The sequence below is a fragment of the Oryza glaberrima genome, chromosome 9 (assembly GCF_000147395.1).
Source record: "Oryza glaberrima chromosome 9, OglaRS2, whole genome shotgun sequence".
Lineage (NCBI taxonomy): Eukaryota > Viridiplantae > Streptophyta > Magnoliopsida > Poales > Poaceae > Oryza > Oryza glaberrima.
The window spans coordinates 16,540,074-16,565,710 of record NC_068334.1 but is presented as its reverse complement, the minus strand read 5'-3'; the positions used below and the strand labels follow the sequence as shown (position 1 = coordinate 16,565,710).

Here is a 25,637-nt window from a genome sequence, read left to right as displayed (position 1 = left end):
TTAGCAATCGGCGGTGGATACGAAGTGTCGGATCCTAAGCGAACACCTAACTTGCCTTGGAGGTAGATCAATCGCTAGGTGGCAGAAGTAACAATACATAGTAGAAACACTTATTGTGAGAAGTGGTAATAGTTGATGAAAACAAAGAATAATATAGCTAGTAGAGTTTATGGAATCGTTGAGTTCTACTTCCACCGTTTTACGATGTAAGTCATTTTAACATTTTTCACATTCATATATAACTAGATTCATTGACATCAATATAAATGTGGGAAATATTAGAATGACTTACATTGTGAAACGGATAGAGTATTTGACAAGAAGTGAGAGTTATAGAATCGTTGCGAAGTGAGCATAGCTCAACTGGCTAGGTTCCTTGTGGTGGAACCAGCCCACCCGGGTTCAAATCCTAGATTTGACACGGGTGCTCACATTTAACATTTACGGCTAATTATTCTTTTAGTGGCATGCTCATAGGGGTAAGTGTGCGTACGTTGTGCCGACCCAGTCTTCCGAAGGGGTGTGTTTCTCAGAAAAAAAAAGGTTATAGAATCGTTGAGTTTTCTTGGACAAGAAGTGAGTAGACTTATTATGAGAAGGTAAAGTCAATCCACAAATACGCACATGCCCAATGCTATGTTACTCTTGATTAGATGGAGATACCAATTAATACAAACTTTAAAGTTCCAATAATAGTCAATATCCATTAGAAAAAAAGATCTAAGTGTATTATCAAATCAAGATTTTTTTAATACCGTGGATTAAATCGAGAATGCATACATTACACTAAGGTGAGAGTGAAATAAAGAGCCTTGAAATTAATAGTGAACCAGGGAAGATACATATCTCATGATTTAATATCCAATTGCACGTTTTTTGTGAGCATATTTTGACATATAATCATATGAAGAAACAAATGCTTATGTCCAACTACCCATCTATATCAACTGATACTTACTAACGACCTTTGAGCACTTTTCACAAGAACGTCGACATCGATGATGAAAAAAGTGGCCTATGCGATAAACTTATAACCGTGGCATCCAAATTCCCAACCTATCCCCACGTGAAAAAGACCTCAAGCTTCACAAATGTGTCAAACAACCAAAAAGTTGCACCACGAACAACAATGACATGTGGCCAGGAACCTGGTGGGTTATCAATATTCAATTTTCTAAGCACTTTGCTGACATGCTTGGAGATATGCTTGGAGCAAAGTCTCACCCCTGCATGCATGCACACGCCTTAACTTGCTGACCTCATTTCTCTCCTCCAGAAAGTTTATCAAAGTGGCCCCAAAACAAAATTATAGTTAAACTGTTAAAGTAAAGCAAAAGAAAAGAGTACTATCAAGTTCCTTTTTTGCGGGGAGAGTATCAAGCACCTAATGATACCGAGTCACGAGAAGTCGCATAGGCCGTAATCTTGCATGATATAGTATCACTAGAAAATAATACTAGTTGACCTCATCATTTTGAAAAAGGAACCCAAAAAAACAGCATTCTTTTTATAAAAGGATGACATCCCCTGAACACCTAATTCATCAAATAAAATACTCCATTCAGCCCAGTAAACAAATCGATTTTTAAAACACCATTAGTAATAAATAAATAAATCAAATTTTAAAACACCAAATCTTAGCGTGGATGCGTGATTAACACTGAGGATGTCGGAGTAAATGCAACGACGACGACGACGACCACGCAGTTCTTCTCAGACACCGCGCGACCCCGCCGGTCGCGCCAGCCACCGCCACCTATCTACAGTTTCCCGCTGTTCCTCCCCCCACATCGGCCGCCCGCCGCCGCCGCCGCCGCGTGCCTTGCCTGTGTGACTAGTCTCGCGCGCGGTGACGCGCCGCCGGGAGAGAGAGAGGGAAAAAAAAGAAGAGGAAGAAGAAAGAAACAGCCGTTACTACCGCGCATTCGGGGGCGGCTGCTCTCTCCCTCTCCTCTCACGTTTTCCACCCCCCACCGCCTCGCGGGCTCGCCCTCGTGTCACTCCTTGGCGCGGCCTCCTCCGCGGCTGCTGCCTTCCGGAGTGTTCCGCTGCTGGCGTTACCACTCGCGGTGGACGACAAAAGGGAGGGGGGGTGGTGGTGGAGCGGAGCGGGGGTGGAGCGAACCCTAAATCTCCGGGCTGTGTGGGGGCGGTGGCTTGTTGGGGGGGAACCCGGTGCATGCGAGCGGCGACGGCTTCGGCGGCGGGGGTGAGATCTATGCGCTGGGCCGGAGGCGGGGGAAGGGGAGTCGACTGAGCGGTGGAGGAGGGAGATGGCGTCGGCGGCGTTGTCGCTCGCGGTGGCGGTGGTGGCCGTGGCGGTCGCCGCGGTGGTGGCGGTGGCGCGTGGGGCGCTGCGGCGCGCCGCGGCGCGGAGGGAGGAGGTGCGGCGCCTCGCCAGGCTCGCGGCGGTGGAGGCCGAGGTCGCGGAGCGCGAGGCGTACTGCTACGCGCGGGGGAGGGGCGGCGTGGCGGGTGCGCCGCTGTGGACGGTGCCCGAGGTGGCTTCGCCGCGGGAGGACGAAGAGGAGGAGGAGGAGGAGGAGGCCGCGGCGGTGGAGTTGGAAATGCCGGCGGCCCGTCAGGCGGAGGCAGCGGCGGCGGCGGCGGCGGTGAAAGGGGTGTGCGTGGTGTGCCGAAGGCCAACCACGTTTAGATGCAAGCGCTGCAAAGGGGTCAAATACTGGTCAGTGACTTACCATCCTCCTCGAGTTGTTTCCCGTGCAATTCATGTCGAGTTGTTTCCCGTGCAATTCATGTTGATTATGATGTGGCATTGTGCAAATGGCATAAAAAATAGTTTGGCTTTCCTAAAAAACAAGGGCGCTGCTACGCCACTGATTTGAATGGTTCATAAATGTTAATAGAGTACCACTGCACCTATTCTTTGTGTTGAGCTTGAGCGTGTTTTCCCTTTCCCAAATATTTGTTGCATAGAACTTTATAGAACTTGGAGTACCAGAAACTGCATAACACTTCAACACATGATTTGCTCAACACCGACATGCTAGAACCTGCATTACCTCTGACAATTATTTCTGAAGCTTCTAATATAAAATGATAAATTCAATCAAATGATATGCTAGTGGAATAATGGTCACGGACAGCACTTGCAAGACATGTATTCTGGCACAGTTGCACAGTTGTGCTAAGCAGTGGTAGCATTAGCGCCTGTGGAAGTGTGGGACTGTGAAGAAGATGTGCCAGAAATAGGAGTAAATCCTAAAGTATGGCAATTAACAGTGCTTCTAGGAATTTAAAGTATCCATTATGTGTAATATTCAGTATGAGAACTAATGACCACAAAAATCCTTTATTAGTTCTAACTGGTAATATTTAGTTTTTTTTTTTGGAAAAAGCAAGATTTTGCTATGTGGTGATGTTATGTATGGAGTGTGTTATATGTAAATACCAGATAAGCTATAATTTCCTCTGTATGAGGATATTATTGTTTGATTCTGAGTAAGTATATCAGCCAATTAGAATTGTTGTACAATCAACTTTGGCTCAATGGATTTTGAGCATTGGCGCTGCTTTCAGAGAATTACCTTATTTTCAGATAACCTGTTAATATGTCTTCTTCAGATTAGGAAAATAAATATGCACATAGATTACATAAAATTGTTCTGTTGGGTATATTATATGTGATCTAGACCCCAGCTTATCAATTCCTATAATCTAGACCACTGTCAAAATGTCAAACAGCCTATAGACTAATATATAATCCTAATAAATATGGTACCGTGTTCTGGAGTTCTGTTTACATCTAGTATTGTTTAACGAAATGCTAGGTTTCTATTTTTTTTGTATTAACTTGGATGCTACTCCAAATCTCTAATTGTAGGAAAAAAGGACATGAAACAAATGCATTGGGTGGTCTCAAAACTTAAAAGTTGCGCATTAATCTAAACTCAAGAACATGCACTTTATGTGCATTTTATCCAACATAACCTAGTTATTAAAAAATGGAGCACTTCATTTATTGAATTAATTTTCATTCCGCTATATATTTCTTTAACTGGGTAATTAATTGTTTCCAAATTCCTGGAAATGGTTGGCTTGGTTGTCTACATTATGCACAATTGCACATCCTTGAAATGTATCACTTATATCTTAATGTCTCTTTTGAAGGTATTGAGCTATAAATGAATCCTGAAAAGCGTTTAAACAAATTCAAATTCCCATGGAACTATTATTTGTAAATATTGCAGATCAGTATACAATTCCAGACTTGATATCTCCACTTCCTGTTTTACTCCATGTCAAGGCTTAGGTCTTTTGGTCCAACAATTCCACGCTTCCCCTTCTTATGTGATTCCATCTTATCTATATTTATTGGTTAATATATCAGAAATATTTAGTTTAGTGCAGTTTTTTTTATCATGACTCTGCAAGTTATGTTGTGTGGCATCAATCTAAGATCGTTAATAATATCTATGTTATCTGTTCTATAACCAATGTGCTACTTCAGTAATTCCCTTTTTTTGGTTGCAGTACCTTCAAGTGCCAGATATCTCACTGGAGACAAGGCCATAAAGATGAATGCCATCCACCAAGAGTTGATGCCAGGCCTGACAATATAACAGTAGTTTCTAGTGTTAAAAAGGGTGTTGGAATGTACAATTCATTTGAACAAAGTGTGAAATCCAGCGTAGAACCAGCGGTTGAAGTCAACAAGTCAGTTGCTGCTGTGCCTGAATTGTCTGAGGCAAACCTTGTCTCCGATGGTGTAGATAATGAAAGAAAGAAGATGAGAGGTCAGAAGGCATCTATTACTGCAAAGGTTTCTGAGGATGTCCTTGACAACAATAGGATTAGATCTGTTGATAGTTCTAGGCTCCCAACTTCTGGTAAAGCTTGCAATATTCAGGATGCTACTGTTAATGAGAATTTCTCTAAGACTTCAGCAGGCAGCTCCAGTTCTCGAGTTGAACGGTCTACCACGTCGGAACCTGAACTGAACCATTCTAACAAACAGGCTTCTGGCACAGACAACCTTAAAAGTTCGAGAGGTTTGCCATCTGTGTCAACTGTTGGCACAATTTCTTCTATTCATGGATCAGAGAAAGAAGCTGCTATGCCAAATAATCGGTCATTGGTAAAGAATATTCCCAGGCAACAAGCAGCTGCAAAAGTTGTGAGGCATTATCCATCGGAAATGGTAAATAAAACTGGAAGCTCTTTTAATCATTAACATATATCATTACACTAAAATTACCTAATGGTTGTCTCAATTTTTCAGACACTTTTTCCGTATGAACATTTTGTCAAGCTCTACAATTTTGACAAGGTGGAGCTGCGCCCTTTTGGTCTTGTGAACCTTGGGAATAGGTAAATCAAATAATGAACCTGTAAAATATCACATGTGAGGAATCATACTGATTTGAACATTTATGTCATTTAATTAGGTCGATCCTAATGTTTTCATTTGGCAATTATTTATACCTATGCATGTCATTATTAAACTATTTTCTTAAAATGGGTTTGTTCATTATTTGATTTTCTTCTTCCACTGTAGTTTGAATGATTTGATTTATCAATGACCTTGTGTTAACTCATGTGCCAACTCACACACACACACAGATATATATATATATATATATATATATATATATATATATATATATATATATATATATATGCTTATATTATTGTTGTACTTCAAGTAGTCCATGTAGAAGCATTTTATTCAGTAGAAGATAGCTAATAAAGATGATGAAATCAAACATGTGATGATGCTGTTGTCTTGAATACATGTACTTTTGATGGTTTCACCTTTTTTTCACATTGGACTTAACTATGTTCATTGCACTGGCAATAGGACATATTAACTTTTACATGATACGGGCAGACAACGCATTTATTCAGCATAGATTGGTGGTCAACCCAATCATTTTCTATTCAGCAACATTTGATAGTTGCACTCTTGCGACACTAGTAATATTTTTTACATTGTTGTAATGCACTAAACGGTGTTGTAGATTTTGCAGGGCCACATGCAGTGTTAAAGGTTTAAGTAATAAATCATATCAATGTACATTATCTTAAGATTGGGTTATCAATTTGATGTTATTAATTTGCAACGATGTTCACATATGTATTATCTGCAATAGCATGGATAAATAATCAGATTTTTAAAGTTGCATATGATTCCACAATGTTATTCTTTTAATGTAAAAAAAAACCACAATAATATAACAAAACGGCAGTTCTATTATACGCTTCCCTCTACTAGAAAGGAAGTGTCCTGTGTTGTTGGCAAGTTGAAAGGTGTACATAGGCTGCAACATGAGCATTACCCTACTGTATCCTGACAGAATCTAGCATACTGCATTTTATAAGAGCCCATATCTCATTGTTTCACATTAGATGGTTCGAATCAAATTGTCTAATCTTTCTAAGACACGTGCATTGGTGTTATACACCAACAGATCAAAAGCATACTACATGGCATACCACAAAAATTAGTATGACGAGGTACATATTGTAAAGTATAGAAGGTAATAATGTGTCTAAATGTCTAGTTCCCTTTTTTTAATGAAACTTGAAGAGGAAAAGTCTGGGTTAAAGTCTTCAATAGCATGCAAGGCTCCAATATGGCAAATTCTGCGGATTAAAAAATAACAGCATGTGTCCGAAATGATTTGTGGTAGCAGATACTAGTGCTCAGGCAGGTAGCTTAGCGCAATAGGCACACTTCAGCTTGATTTTTCCTTGTGTTTTTGGTTCTCACCCAAACTTACAACTACTGTTTTTTCAACCGTAGGATTGCTTTCAGCAGGATTTTTTGCCCCTGCATTATAGTTTTTCTCTATCATGTTGTGACTGATTGAATATAAAACATGTGTGTGGTGTGGTGTTGTGTTTGTTCTTCTTTTTTAATGGAATGACACACAGCTCTCTTACACGTACAAGGAAAAAAAAGAATATATAAACATGTTAGAGCACATTATGTTATGTGTAAATAATTTGCTTAATCCAAGTGTGATGCTTAATGCTGTAATATTTGCCTAAACTCCCTCTTTTGATTTCTTTTCAGTTGTTACGCAAATGCTGTTCTTCAGTGCTTGGCATTTACGCGGCCACTTACAGCATACCTTACGGAAGGACTTCATTCAAGAAATTGTAACTTAATACTAAGCCAGAATTGTGTTACATACCATGGTATGTTTCTTTATGAATAACAAATATTGATGCCATGTTTTCTAGGTTCCAAAAAGGAATGGTGCTTCATGTGTGAGTTTGAAAAACTCATTCTGGAGGGTAGGCGAGGAAAATCTCACTTGTCACCTACTGGAATACTATCTCATTTGCGTGACATTGGAAGTAGCTTTGGCCCCGGTAGAGAAGAAGATGCTCATGAATTTCTCAGGTATGTTTTTCTTTTATTTGCTTGGCTGTAATGCTAAGCCCTTGATGGTAGCTAAGTCAAGTTAAATCAGTATTTTTGGACTCAGGCTGATAATGTGCTGTATAATGTCAACGAATGATGATGGGTACACCTTTTCGTTTAAAAAATAATGGTTTGGCCATGCACTCATGCAAAACTTATGTTATTGCTGTGACAAATATTCTGAAGTAGTATTTATTCAAAATTGATCTGGTGTTTTCCTTACCAATATACTAGCACTGACCCATGTTTCGTTTGGAAAGGGAATCTTATTGTAACTCCCACAGTTACACTTTATTCTTGAAAAATATTGACTTGAAGGTATTTGGTCACAAACTTCCAAGTTTGGGATGTTTTCTAGAAAGAATCCTGTTTTAATTAGACAGATGATCAGATCTTCTGCGCATTATTAGTTTTTTCATTGCATTCAACTGTTTTATAAATTTTGACAGGTATGCAATTGATACTATGCAATCTGCTAGCATGAAGGAAGCCAAGAAAAACGGTGTTTATGGGCTGCCTGAAGAAACAACACTGGTGCAGTTAATATTTGGGGGCTATCTACGATCGAAGGTTTTCTTCACAAAACACTCAACTTTTCCAAGTCTGAAACTCTAGTGTCAGCATATCATATCCAGTGAAATTACATTGTTTATTCTTTTCAACTTTTTCTTCCTTTTTATAGATAAAATGCACAATGTGTCAAGGCAGTTCAGAACAATGTGAACGCATTTTGGATCTTACTGTTGAAATAGATGGGGATATCAATACCCTTGAAGAAGCACTTCATCGGTTTACATCTACAGAAATTTTAGATGGTGATAATAGATACAATTGCAGCAGGTTGGTTTGATTTTGTTCCATTGTTTAGATGTGGTCATGACTAAGCTTCTTGCATTCATCACCATGCAGTCAATTAAAGTTTATGTATATTTTTGGGAATTGATTTTGAAACAAAGCATTGGCACTTATAGTTACTTGACTTAACACACCATAGGAGTTCAGGTTGGTGATGGTTTATACAATCTAACTACTGGAACTTATGGGAGAAATCAATGCATACTCAGCGGTCTAGTTCTATTGATTTGTAGTACCTGACGTCACCCTGCTTTTTTGCTGCCAAATCTGATATGTCTCAAACTATTATCCTTGGCAGATGCAAGTCATATGAACGTGCCAAAAAGAAGTTGACAATATCAGAAGCACCAAACATCCTGACTATTGCGCTGAAAAGATATCAGGTACCATTAAAACTCTTAGGTTATTTCCTTACTTCAAGGTTCAATATGCACTCAGGAGATCTAGTCCACTTTATGTTGGGTTAGTTTTTCTTGTGTTTGTTCAGATAAAGTTTACTGAATGCTGCAGTTTTTTGTTTATGTTCCAATGACACTTTTCCCTGTTTGGACAGTCTGGTAATTTTGGCAAGATCAACAAGGCTGTCAGGTTCACGGAGTACTTGAATTTGTCTAACTACATGAGTACAGCAGATGATATTTCCCCCGTGTACCAGCTCTATGCTGTGGTTGTCCATCATGATGTTATGAATGCAGCCTTTTCTGGCCATTATGTGTGTTATGTCAAAGACACACAAGGGAAGTGGCACAAGATGGATGACAGCCAGGTAAGCAGTTCTTTCTACATTATGTCCTTTCCACATTATGTATTTATGTGTGTTATGTTAAGTACACTTTTTTAGATACTGGAAGACATTTAAGCTTATTGTGTGTTATCTATCATGACAACCATTTTTTTTTCGTCATCCCTATTTCTGGATTGATTCCAAATAATCAACGGACTAGACCTCTTATTCGATCATTAACCAGATGTGTTCATTTTTTGTAAATAGCAGCGAAATACTTAGGCATTTATTAGATCTCATAAGAATGATGTGCTCTGCTTTCTTACATAAACTGATGTTCTGTTCTAAATCACCAACTATTCTGTATTTCTGTCTGTAGGTGAAACCTGTTTCTCTGGAAAAAGTCTTGTCAAAGTGTGCATACATGCTATTTTACGCAAGGTAAAAACCCGGTTTTCCCTGCTCTTAGTCAATGATGACACTGTTATCCAGTATATTTTGTAGCCTCATTTTTCTGGGTATCCTTAATTCCTTTAAATTAATCGGGAAATATCAGGTGTTCACCGCGGGCACCAAACTCTGTAAGGAAAATGATTCTTGCTCAAGACTCATCGCGCACAAAGAAAGCCAAGCAGATGGTGGATCCAGGACCACCATCTTTGGAAGGAGGAAGTTACTTAAGCAGACACCAAGGTGGGCAGTCATGTAGAGATCATATAGTCTATGACCTCACCTACACATTCGGTGGCTCATCTTATACAGTAGTGGAGTCCCCGAGTCCAAGTGACAGCTCCTCGCTGTTCAGCAACTCTGATGCAGGGTCAACCAGCACTTTCAGTAGTGATAGCACTGACAGCACAAGGAATTCGACCAGCATGGAGGAGTATGATTACATATTTGGAAGCTCGGATCAAATGTACCCTGTAAGCACGGTGGTTATACCTGAGGAACATGAACTTAGCTATTCGCGGCAGAGGTCTAGCTTGAACCCCAGCACTTCAAGTCAATATGTGGATCAAGCAGCTGAGGTTGAGATGCTGCACCAGCACCAGCATCAGGCCGGCAGAGGGGGCTGGGATGAGGGTGATGTGATGCCATTCTTCTATTCCAACCAAGGTAAACACCACGATAGTAGTAGAAGTAGCAACATTAGTAGTAGTAATAGGAAGTTAACAGAACAGCGTAGGACGATTGGGGAGGTTGACCATGGCCCTGGAGAGGGCCATGGCAGCGTTTTACTTAGAAGGGCGGCTAGGGAGAGGATTGCCCAAGCAATTTATTGATACAGGGGGCTTGGGATGTAGATTAATAATTTATTATCCTGTATAAATACACTATTGCAATTATAAAAAAGGCATTCATTAAGGCCTTGTTTGGATAGTCTGAAATTACTACCCATCGACGTGGATGGGCTAGGATTTTGAACTAAAATCCTGGCACACATGTTGACGGGCTAGGATTGAGGCTCATCCAAACAAGACCTATGAGAAGAGGCTTCCATCCTTTCACCTTGACATGATTCCTTAGCTGGGTTGATTAGTGGGGTCGATTTTTGGTGCAACTTACTCATTATGGCCGTGTTTAGATCCAAAATTTGGATCCAAACTTCAGTCCTTTTCCATCACATCAACATGTCATACACACATAATTTTTCAGTCACATCATCTCCAATTTCAACTAAAATCCAAACTTTGCGCTGAACTAAACACAGCTTATATGTAAAGGTTGTGTTTGTGCATAATACACTTTTATTTTTTTTCAAAATAATTTTAAGAAAAATAATAGGGAGACTTTGTTTACTTGCTCTAATCTTTCACTAAATACAATTCTGACTCTATAGATCGGTGGAGAAAAGATAATCAAGATGGAAGCCGAGTGTTTTTATCTTTGTTGTCCTCTCTCCGAATCTGTAAAGAGTTGGTGTGATCTTTTGGAAGGTCCTGAGCATTCTGAACGCCATCCAACTATTTGTTTTTCTTAAAAGCTTTTTGGAAGCACAAGCCTTGCACAATGGAAATATTTGTACGCAGACACTTACCAACCACGGCTAATCACTCGAAAAGGATGGGAGTCAGCAACTCTCAGTACTTGAGGTGTCTCCATAAGACTACAAATGCTATATAAATGGATGGGTTTAACGTATGGGCCTTTAGCCCATGTGGGAAACCCTTCAGTCCTTCACAGGATGGAAGGTAAACTTTTACGGCCTGTTCAACCTGTGCTGAAGCAGGCCGTGAAACTTGTAGGAGTAGGTTTCCAAATTGTAGGGCCTGTTAGTTTGCTACTATCGTCAAATGTTGGAAATGTTTTAATTTTGGCACCTTATATGTGCTATTGACACATTTTGACCAAACACTAGACAAAATACTATTCAAAATACTAATAATTTGGTATGACACATTTTATTATCAAACCAAAATAGTCCGTAGTCTTTTGACTTATATGATCCTGATTGAGAGTGGCATTTGGGTGGGTCCCTACCCTCATTAAAAGAACATGTCCACACTTTCTGATCACATATTTTATTAGTAGCTTTATAACTAAATCATTTTTTGCATATTTTATTTTTTTACACTTTAACTTGTTCTGTTTAGATTGAATTGCAAATTTGTTTGGCTAACATTGGTTTTGATTATTCTGCTATTTGCCTTTTTGTATTGTGCGTGTTTTTTAAATGATCTATGGTACCCAAATCCACTTGACATTAGAAACAAGTCTGGTTTAAACATTTTTTTATGGTGGCACATATTGTCCATGCCAAACATTTCTTGCTAAAGTGTGGCAATCTAAATAGAAACACTTGTCCTAACCGCAAGCGAATGGCCAAAGGTGCTATAGAAATTTCCGGGGCCTTTCGTTGTGTTCCTTTTAAAATAGAAAAAAAAAAGGTGGTATAGGAATACTGGCACGCCACAAAAATGATTACAAACTACGCACAAGCTTAGACGAGTGTGTGAAAGTTTGACTCTTAGTCAAGGAATGGTTAACTATTTGCGCCACTCTCACGAGTGGTGATAAAAGATTTACCACTAAAACCATATATCATAGACACATGAGGGCTTATATGTCATAAACAATAAGTGACAAATCCTTAATTGCCACGTATTAAAAGTGGCAAATAGTTAAATGTGTCCCCCTAGTCAAACATGTACCTATTCACATTTTCTTTATTATTATTATTAATATTATCTTACATATATGAGCTCTTGAAATAGGAGTAGGGTACGTACTATAGACAAGCAAGGTGTATTATCCGTGGCCCCTTTAACTTTAGCCCGGCCCCCTTTTCATTGTTCTCCATTCAGTCGTCTTTTTTTAATATTTATTTCAATTGTTGTTTGTAAGAAATATTCCATTGCTGCTTTTATTTCTCAAACAATGTGTTTTTTTCTTGTCATGCCCTCTATTGCATCTGTCCCAAAAAAATGTTTTTTTAATAGTCACGAGTATTAAGGAGGTTGATGCAAATGATGGGAAGAATGTTGTGATTGGTTGAGAAAAGAAATCATATGAGAACATTAAGGGGCTGTTTGGTTTCTAGGGACTTATTCCAAGTCCCTGTCACATCGGATGTTTGGACACTAATTTGAAGTATTAAACATACACTAATTACAAAACCCATTCCATAAGCTTGGACTAATTCGCGAGACGAATCTTTTGAGTCTAATTACGCCATGATTTTGACAATGTGATGTTACAGTAAACTTTTGATAATTATGGATTAATTAGGCTTAAAAAAATCGTCTCCCGGATTAGCTCTCATTTATGAAATTAGTTTTTTTATTAGTCTATGTTTAATACTCTAAATTAGCGTCCAAACATCCGATGTGACATGGGCTAAAAGTTTTAGCCCCATCTAAACACCCCCTAAATAGAGTGATTGTGATTAGTTGAGAGGAGAGGATATGTGAAAAAATAGCTTCATTTTAGGATATGCTATTATGCTAGAAATAACTATACTTTGGAACGGATGAAGTATTTATTAATTCCTTGGGCTTGGTTACTCTTCTCCCTACAAAACAAAAGGTGTGATAGGTACATTTGTGATTCTTAGCCTTCTTACTTTGCTACTTTCTCCATCTAGGGAAAAACCAACTTCTAGAGTTGAAGCTTTATATTTTTTGAAAAACTTCTACCTGTCTTCTAGTAGATTGATATGATGCGTGCATCAATATTGTGTTGTTTCTAGCTAGTGTTTTACATCTACAGAAGTTTTAGATGGTGATAATAGTAGTGTAGACTACTACCTCAATAAAAAAAATATCTTTTATATACGAATATGGATATAGTGAGAGTACCGATAAAAAGCATTAGTAATTAATTATGTTTATCTGGCTATCAGAAATCGTGCTATGGGTATTTTGGTCTTCTGCTGTTAGTACTAAATTTGCATTTAGTTTTAGGAGTTTTTTTTTTTAGATAGGAGAAATAGCACCGAAGCTCTAAGCCAACCAGTTGTTTATGAGCATGTGTCAAGAGTGATTTCAACTTATCCATATACTTGGTCAAGTTGCTTGGCACTGGTGTGCTCCTAATATATCCAAAAGGACTACTTATTAGACCCTTGAAATGTAATGGTTGGTCTACTTAACTCCAAAGTATCATATGGATATTCTATCCTCTACAGTATTGGGGGTAGTTTTGCCACATTTTGTAGCTAACGTATGGCGATGCCCCAACCAGTGTTTGTGACATATTCACTCGCTCGATCGGGTTGGCTCCAAAATGTTGACTGAGAGCGTGTTAGTGTACTCTTGTGATGGCAAACTAGGGAGTCGAATTTGAGAGGGGATTGCTTATAAGCCATCACTATATATGTTAGTTTCCAAGGTGGCAAATTAAAAGGGGTTGAATAGACATGTATAACACATACATGATTGTAGCTTCTCTTTTATAAAAATGTTATTTACACTTATTTTGAAATTTTGATTCTTATTTTGAAAATTTTGATTATGCCCTTCTTAAATTTTGTATGTCATTGCACTTGTCTTTATAAAAATGTTCTTTACACTTTCAGAGATGTTGATTAATTATACCCTGCACAATGTTTTGCAGATATCATTGTAATTTGTCTTTATAAGAATGTTGTTTTACACTTTATTTTGAAAAATGCTGATTATACCCTGCCCCACACTATATACTTTGCAGATCCCATGTATGGATACCCACCAGCATACAATGCTCCGTTCGTGTAGAACGGGCATGGAGGTATGCTATCTTCAAGTTGGAAGCAGACACCGTCCATCATCGTCTCCAACTCCACCAACTTGAAGAAAGCAAAAACTTGTATGTTTAGGCGACAGGAAGAAAACAAAACAAAAACTTGTATGTTTAGGCGACAAGAAGAAAACAAAACAAAAACTTCACATGTAGAATAGAGTATATAGTAGCTAGGTTAGCTCAGCGTAAATAACTGCATAACTCGACTAATAATGCACTGTCTTGTGTAAACATAACGTTGACAATCTCAGAAACCACCAATAATCTGCGTGCAATGCAAAATATTGTACTTGTGTTATGTTTGGTTGGTGTTTATGCGTGTATGCCTGTTTGTGTTACGTGCGTGTAGTATGGTGGTGTTTGTGTGTGACACACAACAACCAGACCGGGCTGTGTGTGTGTACGAGATCCGTTTGTATAATGTGTGTGCATGCATGCGTATGTGTCACACACACACATCAAGACCGGGTGCTGTTCAGGTCAACAACCCTCCAAATGCAGTGGCCTGTGTCTGCATGCAGTAGCCCACACTAAAGTTTGCCCGTGCATAAATAGCTTGTGCTCTCTCTAGCTCCCTGTCCATGCGACGCACTGCGTAGCCTACTACGGCAAATACTAGGCCTGCATGGGCACAGAGGTGCAGACGTGATAGGCCGGTGGGGGCACGGCCATGCATCCTGCAGATTATTTTATGCGTATGGAAGCACTCCCTCCGTAAGAAAAAAAAAAAAGAAAACAACCTAGGTTTCCATGTCCTAACCATCCATCTTATTTTAAAAAAATATGGAAAAAAATTTAAAAAGACAAATCACGCATAAAATATTAATTATGTTTATCATCTAACAACAATGAAAATACTAATTATAAAAAATTTCATATAAGACGGACAGTCAAATATTGGACACGGAAACCCACGGTTTGTCTTTTTTTTTTACGGAGGGAGTATTAGAGTACTCACATATTCCATACAAAACCAATTTAGATGTGACTCATCCTAGTAATATGAATCTTCGTTACACTAGAATGTGTCACAACAATTTTTAGATACATTTTTTGTGGGAGAGGGAGTAATCAGCAATACTACATTTCTTCTAAAATAGATTAATTTAGTAGTAGTATAACATATTCTAGTACTCCCTTCGATCCATTTAAGTATATTTGTATTCAACGTTTGACCGTCTGTCTTATTTAAAAAAATATGAAAAAATAAAAAAAAATCATGCATAAAGTAATATTCATATTTCATCATCTAATAACAATAAAAATACCAACCATAAAAAAAATATATAAGATAGATGGTTAAATATTGAACACAGAAACCACAAATACACTTGAAATGTGATAGGGAAGTACTAGAAATCTAAACATATAAATCTAAACAGATAAATCTGCATAGGTCATAGCACTAGGATATATCACAAAAGTAGTACAAAGTAGCGAGAGAAACATATATACTATTATTTGATTTTAAGTGGCTGAGAGCAAGTTTAATAGTAGAGCTCACTACTTACTATTAGTCAATGTTAAATCTAACATGTATAGTAGGTTGGCTATAAGGTTATCTTTATTTTCTTCATCCTCTCTCTTTCTCTCACCATGAATTTAATGCATATTTCTTGGAGTTTGTGTGCAGTTAGCTCTTGCATAAGAGCCAACACTCCCCACTTTTATTTATCTCTCTCTTTCACATAAGCATATAGCTTGCTTATAGCCCACTATTATCCTTGCTCTAATAGATGGATCCTACATTCAGCAGGAGATATGTCACTGACCCACGTTAGACGATAATATTATAAGAAAAAAAAAACTCATCTAGCAACAAGCTAGCCACCAGGGGTGAAAACAGATAACGTTTCGTTAAAAATAATATGTTTTTCAACTTTTTCCTAATTATATATAAAGTGTACTCCCTCTGTCCCAAAATAAGTGTAGTTTTGCACTGTTCATATCCAACATTTGACTGTTCTTCTTATTTGAAAATTATTATTATTACTATTACTATTACTATTACTATTATATGATAAAACATGAATAGTACTTTATGTGTGACTATTTTTTATAAATTGTTCATCATTTTTTCAAATAAGACGGATGGTCAAATGTTGGACAAGAATACGGGATACCTACAGCTGCACTTATTTTGGTTTCATATTAAAACCATCCATTATAAAATTAAATAAAGTTATAAATATGAAAAAGTTATGGTTGTATCAAAATAATTTAAAAATAATAAAGAGTAAAATGCATGGAGGGTCATTCAACTTATTCAAAATATATATTTGAGTCATTAATTTAAGTTAATTTTGTCATGTACTCGTCTAACTATCCATGTGAGCATAAATTACACATGACATATCACTTAGGATTGAAAAAAAAATACTTCGGAAATGTGCAGACCTATCAATTTAAATGCATGATCTAGCAATGCCCCTAGCTTTGACCCAAAATAAATTCATTTTTCACCCATACCACACATATCAATACAATAAAAAAAACTAAAATACCCCTACTTTATTAAATTAATGCAACTATTTTACACTTTGCCTACTCTCAATACAATTATCCTCTATTTTTACAAACTTTGATGTAATGATTACTAAAAGTGAACTTATTTTGGGACAAATGTAATGAGTCAAAGATGAATTTATTATGGTGGGACGGAGTATTTGAGTGGAAAAAATATATAGAGAAAATGAAAGATGTTAGGGTTTGATAGCAAGCGAGAGACCACTGAGAACTATAACTCGTCAAAGCAGAAAAAAAAAAGGATTTGGTTCCACTAATATATATGGGGTTTTAAGCACATATCTAGATACAAGTTTTTTAATCCAACGTGGCATACTATACGTATGCTTACATGGGTAATTAGATGGATAAATGATTCACTTAACTCATATTAGTGATTCAAATATGTATTTTTAAACTACAGTGTCTAGGTAACACAAACAAATTGAATGATCCCTTAGTACCCCTCCATCTCAAAATAAGTGCAGTTTTACACTATTCACGTCCAACGTTTGACCATTCATTTTATTTGAAATTTTTTTATGATTAGTATTTTTATTGTTATTAGATGATAAAACATGAATAGTATTTTTTGTGTGACTTATTATTTTTATTATTTTTATAATTTTTTTATATAAGACGGACGGTCAAATATTGGACACGGATATCTACTGCTGCACTTATTTTGGGACAGATATACTCCCTCCGTTCTGTAAAAAACCAACCTAATACTGAATGTGATATATCCTAGTGCTATTGTACTATAATGTGTCACATTTTTTTTATATTTTTTTTTCCGAAGAAGGGAGTAGAACATTTTACTCAACAATAAAATATTGTTTTCATCCCTACACCAGGCTGGCAAGGCAAGCATATCTGATCGTCTCCGTCGCCGGTGGCGTGAACAGCGCCGGCACTTTATGATGATTCAGGTCCAGGTCGGGAGAGTGACGGCCGGCCTGTGCCTGCCTGCCTGCCTGCTCTGCCTGATGTGATGTGATCGGACGGATGCGAGGATTGTTGCTGCTGCATGTCGCGGCCGGCCGGTGAATCGGTGATGATGATCTGCCCTTCTCGTCGCTTCGCTTCGTCCGCGCCCGCGATCGTACGTACGCCTCGGGCGCTATGCACGGCCCAAACGCCATGATTCCCCCCCTCTCCATCAGCTGAGGGAGATTAGATACACCGTTTGCACGGCCCGGCAATTATGAGGCGTGTCCGTTCGTTTCATGCATGCAAGCGCCCGGATCGACGGACGGACCATGGTTTGGTACTTTGTCCATCGGTGGATGGATCGATCGGTCGACGAACCGCGACCGACCTGTCATCTGTGTTCAGCGATCGATCGGCGTGAGACTGTGAGGTTGCATTGGGAGGAGCTGCGATTCTGCGAAAGATCCGAGAATATATCAGCAAGTAGTATCACCTCTCGATCGATGCGTGCATCAGGATTATTTCCAGCGGACCGACGAGGCATCTCTGTGCGACTGCGCGCGACGCCATCCGGACAGGAAACGACCGCTATATATCTCGATGACACGATCTGCAATTTGCATATCCTTTGCAAGTTGCATTTGCCACCCTGCGCAGAGATATGATCACGCCAGCTACCTTCCAATCTCCCAATTCCATTCGAACTTGACGAGTGATGACTGTGCCGACAAAACCAATTAACGGAGTAGTAGTAGTATTCGGTGTGACAGATGCGTGTGCGCTACAGGAGAGAGTCCAGAGAGAGAGAGAGAGTGAGAGAGAGGCAGCGTACCCTGGTCAAGCGATTACTCAAAGTGCAGAACATGTCTCGTGTCTCGCCATATATATCGATCGATCAGCACACAGCCGTGGTCCCATGTTGTGTAGAGAGATCACAGTGCATATCCCCCACACGTACGCGCACATGGCGAAAGCGCAGTACCACGCGCTGTTTGATTTGGTCGACACGTACAGGCGCCGCCTGCTAGCTCAGCTCGCGATAGCGAGAGGAGCGAGAGATCGATCGATCGCCGTGGTACCCGACAGCGGGTGGCCACGAGGCGCGACCCGAGCGCTGGGGGCCTCTGGCGCGGGCGAAGGCATGCAGGGATCGGCACGTTGACGCCGCGCGCGCGCTCGCGCTGCACCGGGCGGTCCCGCGGCGCGGTTGGACGGACGACTGTTTTTGCAGCAGGTTGGCCCATGAGGATGTGAAGATGTTAACGTACGGGGCATTTTTCAATAGCCGCCGAACGCTTACAGCTGCAAATGCCAACTTTTTTCTTTTCTTTTTTACTAGCTTGCAAATGATTGTACTAGTTGCATGCCAAACCTTTTCGGGTCGTCTTACAGTACTCTTAATTAGTCTACCACCCTGCTCTTTTCAGAACTTTACTGCATTATTACTGTGAATTGTTTGTTCTATTTAAATTGCTTAGATCACTTGTTTTAAGCTATTTTGTAAATTTATTTATCAAGATATATATAACTTATCCTGATAATCTAATCAATAATCTATCTCAAAAATGATAATAGCTTTTGCACTAGTATGACTTTGTGACACTAGTAACAATTTAGGGCCTACTTGGTACAGCTCCAACTTCTAAATTTAGTTTCAGTAGTTGGATCTGGAGTGGAGTTGTGGAGTTACCTAAACCCAGCTCCACAACTCTAGTTCATTTTGTGAGAGAGCTCCACCCAACTCCACTCCCAGTTTTGATGGAGCTGAAACTGTTTGGCTGAGCTCCAGCTACAGGAGGGGTGGAGCTGGAGCTGGAGCTGTACCAAACAGGCTCTTATCCTATAACTTTTGACTTGATAGCAACTACTTACCGCTTAACACTTGGCAGATTATACTTTCTTACTTCAGTTAGCCTTTCCTTATGTCTATATTCTGAATATAAGATCTATTCTTTTGGGCAATGTTCTAAGTATTATATGTCCCATAAACCTTGTTCTTAATCTATAATATTATAGAGAGTTAAAAAATAGGTCTATTGTTCTCACAAATCTCAATAAACCTCTTTACACTGTCTTTGTTGTATCCCGAGTCTCATGTCCATGTGCCACTCCTTATTTTCTTTAAGGAATCATCTCATATATGCATTGTTGTTTTTTTAGTCTCTCTTGTACCCGTAATATCGTCTACTGAGAAACGCCCTGGGGTCTTCCGGCTAGCACCACAAGTTAGTGGGATAGACGATCTGGGTTCGAAGCTTCACCCTTTTAATTATTTGATATTAGGTCCTTCCCTAATACTCGCGTCTTTTTTATCATATCGCCTACTAATCCCTTCCTCGATGATTCTATGATCTTGATCTCCCTCACCTATTATGTAAAAATGTCATAACCATCCTCCGTCAATCGCTCATCATCGGGCCGTAATATCCGATGATCTCCAAGGTGATCCCAGTCTGAGGACTCCATCAAAATGTATGAATTCTATAAGATTTTTGCAATACTTAGTTCAATTCCCATAAAGTTTATTTGTTCCATAGGAACCTAAAGGGTAGATCATCGGCATCAGAATGGAACTAAAGAACTTGGTTAGAAAGATGATCTCACCAGCTCAAGCACAAATGTTAACAACGTCCTACTTCGAGAAACTCGATTGGAGGGCATCCACAATCTTTTCACATCAATGGTAAGCTGAGAAAATCGACCAGAACGCATATGTGCATTAAGAAAAAAAAAAGTCACTTTTGAAGCAAAACTATAACTTGTAGGCATTCAAATACATTAAAAAAGAAAGAAAGAAAAGGCTATGATCGTCTGATGTTTTTCCACCGAGAAACACGGTACAGAAACGCATGTACTTGCAACACGGGTTTAACTTTTCAATTTTGAAGTAAAAAACCGCTCCTTATCGGTTTACTGGAATCTGACCAAAAACCAATAAAAACCTATGACTTTCGGTCAACGCGGTACGTAAACCGACTAATACCGACCGGATTTAATAAACCGAGAGCCTAGCGGTTTCACGAAACCCAACCGATTTTTGTGAAATTCCATTGGTTTTGTGAACCCTGGCGTACACTCACCCCATGAATATACACACTATCCCTATAAGCATCTCCGGAAGATTCGACTGGCATATAGTGAGATTGACGAATTTACTATGGACGCCACACGGTTGACTAGTAAGTCGCATACCACTTAAAGAATAATTAGCCATAAATACCCGCGTCAAGTCTAGAACTTAAATCTAGATAAACTGGTTTCATCAAAAAACTCTGACCAGTTAATATACTCTCACTTCACAATCACTATCAGAATTTTGAATACACAAGAACGAATCAACACCAAATTCAACCACGAAATAATTCGACCATCCATTTACGCCTGAGAGTTGAGACCGTACCATTCTGATGTCCGGTTAGGGAAAGCGGACAACGGCCGTGAGAAGACAAAAGGATAAAAAGCAACACTCCCCCATGTCGCTCTCACCAACAGTGGCACACCGCCTCCCCCCTCTCTTCCACAGGCTCATCCTGTCCTGTTCATACTGCCACTAGCCACTGTATCAAGCAAGCTGAAGAGCTAAGCTACTGCCTGCTCTTCGCTTCCCTTCCCTTCTCCCTCCCCCATCACTTTCTTATCCCGAGCTCCATTCCGTTCCAGAGACCTCTCCTCATCAGTGCCAACCCCCCACACCTCTCATGGCCACTTGCCTGTGAGTGACACGCCGCTGATTCGTCCGCTTGCTTTGCTTCTTTGATCTTTCGAGCTAGCTGCTAGTGTGTGTGCACAGTTGCAGCTAGCTAGCCAAAGCTTTGTCGAGTGGTTTTGGTTGATTGCTACTCTGTGCCATGTCGTTCTGCGAGAGGGACATGAACAAGGAGAGCATGTACCAAGAACGGGACGACATGGCGGGGATACGGTTCGCGACGCCGCCGCCGCCTCAACAGCAGCAGCTGGTGGAGTGCTTCTCCGACGAGGTGGACAGCCGCGGGAGTGGCGGCGAGATGAAGGATGCCGTGGGGAGCGGGAGTGGGCAGCTGGTCGTTGTTGGTGGCGGAGATGGGGCGAGCATCGAGGTGGCGAAGAAGAGGAGGGGGAGGCCGCCGGGGTCCAAGAACAAGCCGAAGCCGCCCGTGGTGATCACGCGGGAGGCGGAGCCGGCGGCGGCGATGCGGCCGCACGTGATCGAGATCCCCGGCGGGCGGGACGTCGCGGAGGCGCTCGCGCGGTTCTCGAGCCGTCGGAACCTCGGGATCTGCGTGCTCGCCGGCACCGGCGCGGTCGCCAACGTGTCGCTCCGCCACCCGTCACCCGGGGTCCCGGGCTCAGCTCCGGCGGCGATCGTGTTCCACGGCCGGTACGAGATCCTCTCCCTGTCGGCCACGTTCCTGCCTCCGGCCATGTCCTCCGTGGCGCCCCAGGCCGCGGTCGCCGCCGCGGGCCTCTCCATCTCGCTCGCCGGCCCGCACGGCCAGATCGTCGGCGGGGCCGTGGCAGGCCCGCTCTACGCCGCGACCACCGTCGTGGTCGTCGCCGCCGCCTTCACCAACCCCACCTTCCACCGCCTCCCCGCCGACGACGACGCGTCGGTGTCCGTCTCGGTGTCACTCTCCGGCAGCGGCGACGCGGACGAACACCGGGGCCACCAGCACAAACCTGAGCCGCAAGAACCGCGCCAACTTCGACGGCCGCCACCGCACCTGTCAGCAGCCGCCGCCGTCTCAGCAGCACAGCCGGTGGAGCCATGCGGCGCGCCCATGTACGCCTGCCACCCTCAGCCACAGGAGGTGATGTGGCCGCCGCCGGCTCGTACGCCGCACCCGCCGCCGCCGCCGCCGCCGTACTAATCCGACCGAATTGGTACGCCATTGCCACATTGCTTGCATCAAGGTTAATGGCGCAACGACGATGAACGCCTAGGTAATTGCTAGCTAGATCTCCATTGACCTTAGCTCCTAGGGTTTAACTCCATTTTCCTTCAGCTTCTAGCTAGTATGGATTTCGATCTGCATTAGCGTGGAAATATGCCTTCTTTGTTTTTTTTTTTTTTGTTGCATGCACGTCTAAGCCTGGCCAAATGACACTTTTGCTTTTCTTATCTTCTTCGAGTATTTGCAAGCTAACCAAATCTGGTATAAAAAGGTTGTTTGCAGTTTGCACCAGTGATCGATCGAACTTGAGAATGCTGCTCCTATGATGTCTTTTGTTGCTTGTCATTGGTTGAACTACGATTTAAACAAGCAATCAAAGATAAATTTAGGATATTCTTTTTATATTTCTATTTTTAACGGTCATCAAAAGACGCAGAGATAGGGATATTTATATTCCATTATGTAAAAAACTTCCTTACCCGCGGCGTAAACGTGATGACTGATTTTTTTTTTAAAAAAAAGACAACGAAATCCCCTAAAAATAACCTCTAAATTTAAGTTCAGCGGCGGCTTAAGCCAAGGAGCAGCCAAGCAAGCAGACAGTATCTCTTTTTAGTTTCTTTTTTATATTTCCACTGACAATTGAAATAGTACGTCTATTTTCATATTAGAGGAAAGCGTTACCAGTGCATGCCCATTCTGCTATTTGTCTCAGATCTCTAGTCTAACCGTATATGGGCCTTCAGCCGCTCCATTCCATCTATCCATGTTCTCTACTTTGCTCGCTTTTTCTAGTTTTCCTTTTTCAAGGATGCAGATGAATGCACGCTAATATAACGATAAAAATGCAGTCACACTGACATAATCTCGTCGTATAATATTGTGCACTGGTTCGTTGGTTCATGTTGTGATTTGGGCTGCAAGTAGTCACCTCGGTTGTGATCGTATGTAGAAGTATTAATTTGTCGTAAGTGCATCCCTCATGTAATACTCTTTGTTTTAAATTCTTATGAATGGTTACTATTACTGTTTTAACTTCAACTTAACTTTTAACTTATTAGATTATAATGAATAAAAGTTAAATCTTTCCTTAAAAAAATAATGAAACTTAAATCATTATAGTACTCCGTCCCATTTTAAGTATTCCGCGTCTAATTTTTTTTTGAAAATTTTTTATTTAGTATTTTTGTTATTATAAGATGATAAAATATGAATAGTACTTTACTCGTGATTTATACTTTCAATTTTTTTCAATATTTTTTTAAAAAACAAGACGGAACTTAAAATAGAATTGAGGGAGTATTTTAAAATATTTACATTTTTTTAAGAAAAAACGAGCAGTCTCACGGGACGATATTTGAAACATGACGTGGAATGTAGGACAGGCCTAGCGTCTGCCCCTGATTAGCTTGGCAGACCTGTACGAGTAGTACGTAGGAGTATACTCCGTTGACAAGACTTCGACGTGACAATATTGATGTTGGGCATAGCATTCACTGGCCTATGGCATCTTGGACGTGGAATGGTTGAAATTGGAACGATGTGGCGGAAAATTTGAAAGTTTATGTATGCAGGAAAATTTTGATGTGATAAAAAAGTTGGAAGTTCGAAGAAAAAGTTGGGAACTAAACCAGGCCTTCTGGTTTACTCCGTAGGCCCGCTCAGGCCTGAGTTTACCTCGTGTTTAGTTCCAAAACTTTGAACCAAAAATGTCATATCGAACTTTTCTAAATATATAGTAAACTTTTAACTTTTTTATCACATCATTCTAATTAAATCAAAAGCCGTGTTAGTTCACCCCCAACTATCTCCAACTCTCAACTTTCCATCGCATCATATTACATCAAAAACTTTTCTACACGAATAAACTTTCAACTTTTTTTCTAAACTCCCAACTTTCCCCAAACTTCCAACTTTACCCAACAACAATCACTACAAGAAAAATGCTTTGTAGAGACATTTTTCTAGTTCTGTAAAGGCACTTATCAAATGCCTTTACAACAATGTAGAGGCATTTTAAAAAATGTTTAATAAGTGTCCTATGGTGAATTGTTTCTACAAACAAAGAGACATTTTATAAAATGTCTATAAGATGGTACAGGCATTTCCTAGAGACATTAAATTGTACCGCAAACATATAAAACCAGTCCCAAAAAGAGAATAAAAGAGTTTCCTTGCTTTTGACAAGTCTTGAACTCATTATCTCTTGGTTAGATCATTTTAATCTTCAATACAACTCAACTCCATGTCATTACTTGTATGCTTGTTCATTTAGTTACTTATATTTAGTCCTTTAGTACACATTGTCATTCTAAAAAGTGTCTCTACATAGTTTAAAATGTCTCAACAAAATGCCTTTACATATTAGACGCATTTTATAGTGCCGAAAGAATGCCTCTACGAGATAAAATCTAACAAACTGATCTAAAAATGTCTCTAGAGTAAAAGTTTTCTAGGCAATTTTTAAAGTGCCTCTATAAAGTGTCTCTACACTATAAAACTTCTGATTTTAAAAGCAATTTGCAAAACGCCTATACAAAAGTGCCTCTATACGAGGTTTTTGTTGTAGTGAATACAGGACTACACACTTCTAATTTTTGCGTGGAACTAAACACATCCTTACTAGTCTTACGGATTAGTAGTATTTTACTACGCCCTGGAGTACAGGATTAGAAGAGCTTACACAAGTACTCTCTTGCTCCCCGAATATAATGGATTTTGGTTGGATATGACATGTAGGATGTGTCACATCCAACAAAAATATTTAGGGACGGAGGGAGTAGCTCATTTCATAAATATGCTATGGCAATTTATATTAGCTTCAGGTGTTTTTAAGGTTAATACAGCTTCAGGTATTTTACAGTGAAATTAAATTAGATTTAGGGTGTTGTGCAGAAATGTAGAACATTTTAGGGTCCCTTTGAATCGCATGAATGAAAAAACCGAGGAATAGAAAAAATACATAATTCTGACATGAATATAAGTGCAAAACATAGTAAATAATGACTATTTGGTTAAGCCGCAGGAAAAACGTAGAAATTAAATGTGAGAGACAAACTGAAAAGAAATTTTATGAGGTTGGAGCTATTGCTAAGTTTCTTTCAAAATCTTTATAGGATTGTCGATTCCATAGGAC

The 25,637-nt window shown here is 40.0% G+C and overlaps 2 protein-coding genes across 2 annotated transcripts; both read left to right on the top strand.

Annotated features, from left to right (window-relative positions):
• The first annotated feature begins 1,682 nt into the window (after positions 1–1,682).
• Positions 1,683–10,486, top strand: LOC127785061 (ubiquitin carboxyl-terminal hydrolase 16-like). The gene is made up of 11 exons (XM_052312481.1): positions 1,683–2,686; positions 4,495–5,161; positions 5,243–5,331; positions 7,040–7,125; positions 7,210–7,372; positions 7,843–7,963; positions 8,076–8,233; positions 8,547–8,631; positions 8,802–9,014; positions 9,352–9,413; positions 9,529–10,486. Exons 1-11 carry the CDS (start codon positions 2,274–2,276, stop codon positions 10,253–10,255), a joined length of 2,784 nt encoding a protein of 927 aa, XP_052168441.1. The 5' UTR covers positions 1,683–2,273; the 3' UTR covers positions 10,256–10,486.
• A 10,645-nt stretch (positions 10,487–21,131) lies between these two features.
• Positions 21,132–23,474, top strand: LOC127784985 (AT-hook motif nuclear-localized protein 17-like). The gene has a single exon (XM_052312415.1). It carries the CDS (start codon positions 21,479–21,481, stop codon positions 22,475–22,477), a length of 999 nt encoding a protein of 332 aa, XP_052168375.1. The 5' UTR covers positions 21,132–21,478; the 3' UTR covers positions 22,478–23,474.
• The last annotated feature ends 2,163 nt before the right edge of the window (positions 23,475–25,637 follow it).

What these genes read in the sequence shown, in the direction of transcription:
- LOC127785061 (XM_052312481.1), top strand. Translation starts at nt 2,274, where the DNA reads ATGGCGTCGGCGGCGTTGTCGCTCGCGGTGGCGGTGGTGGCCGTGGCG. An exon ending in CTTGTGAACCTTGGGAATAG is followed by an intron (nt 5,332 to 7,039) that starts GTAAATCAAATA and finishes ATTTCTTTTCAG; the next exon opens with TTGTTACGCAAATGCTGTTC. An exon ending in ACAAGATGGATGACAGCCAG is followed by an intron (nt 9,015 to 9,351) that starts GTAAGCAGTTCT and finishes TTCTGTCTGTAG; the next exon opens with GTGAAACCTGTTTCTCTGGA.
- LOC127784985 (XM_052312415.1), top strand. Translation starts at nt 21,479, where the DNA reads ATGTCGTTCTGCGAGAGGGACATGAACAAGGAGAGCATGTACCAAGAA.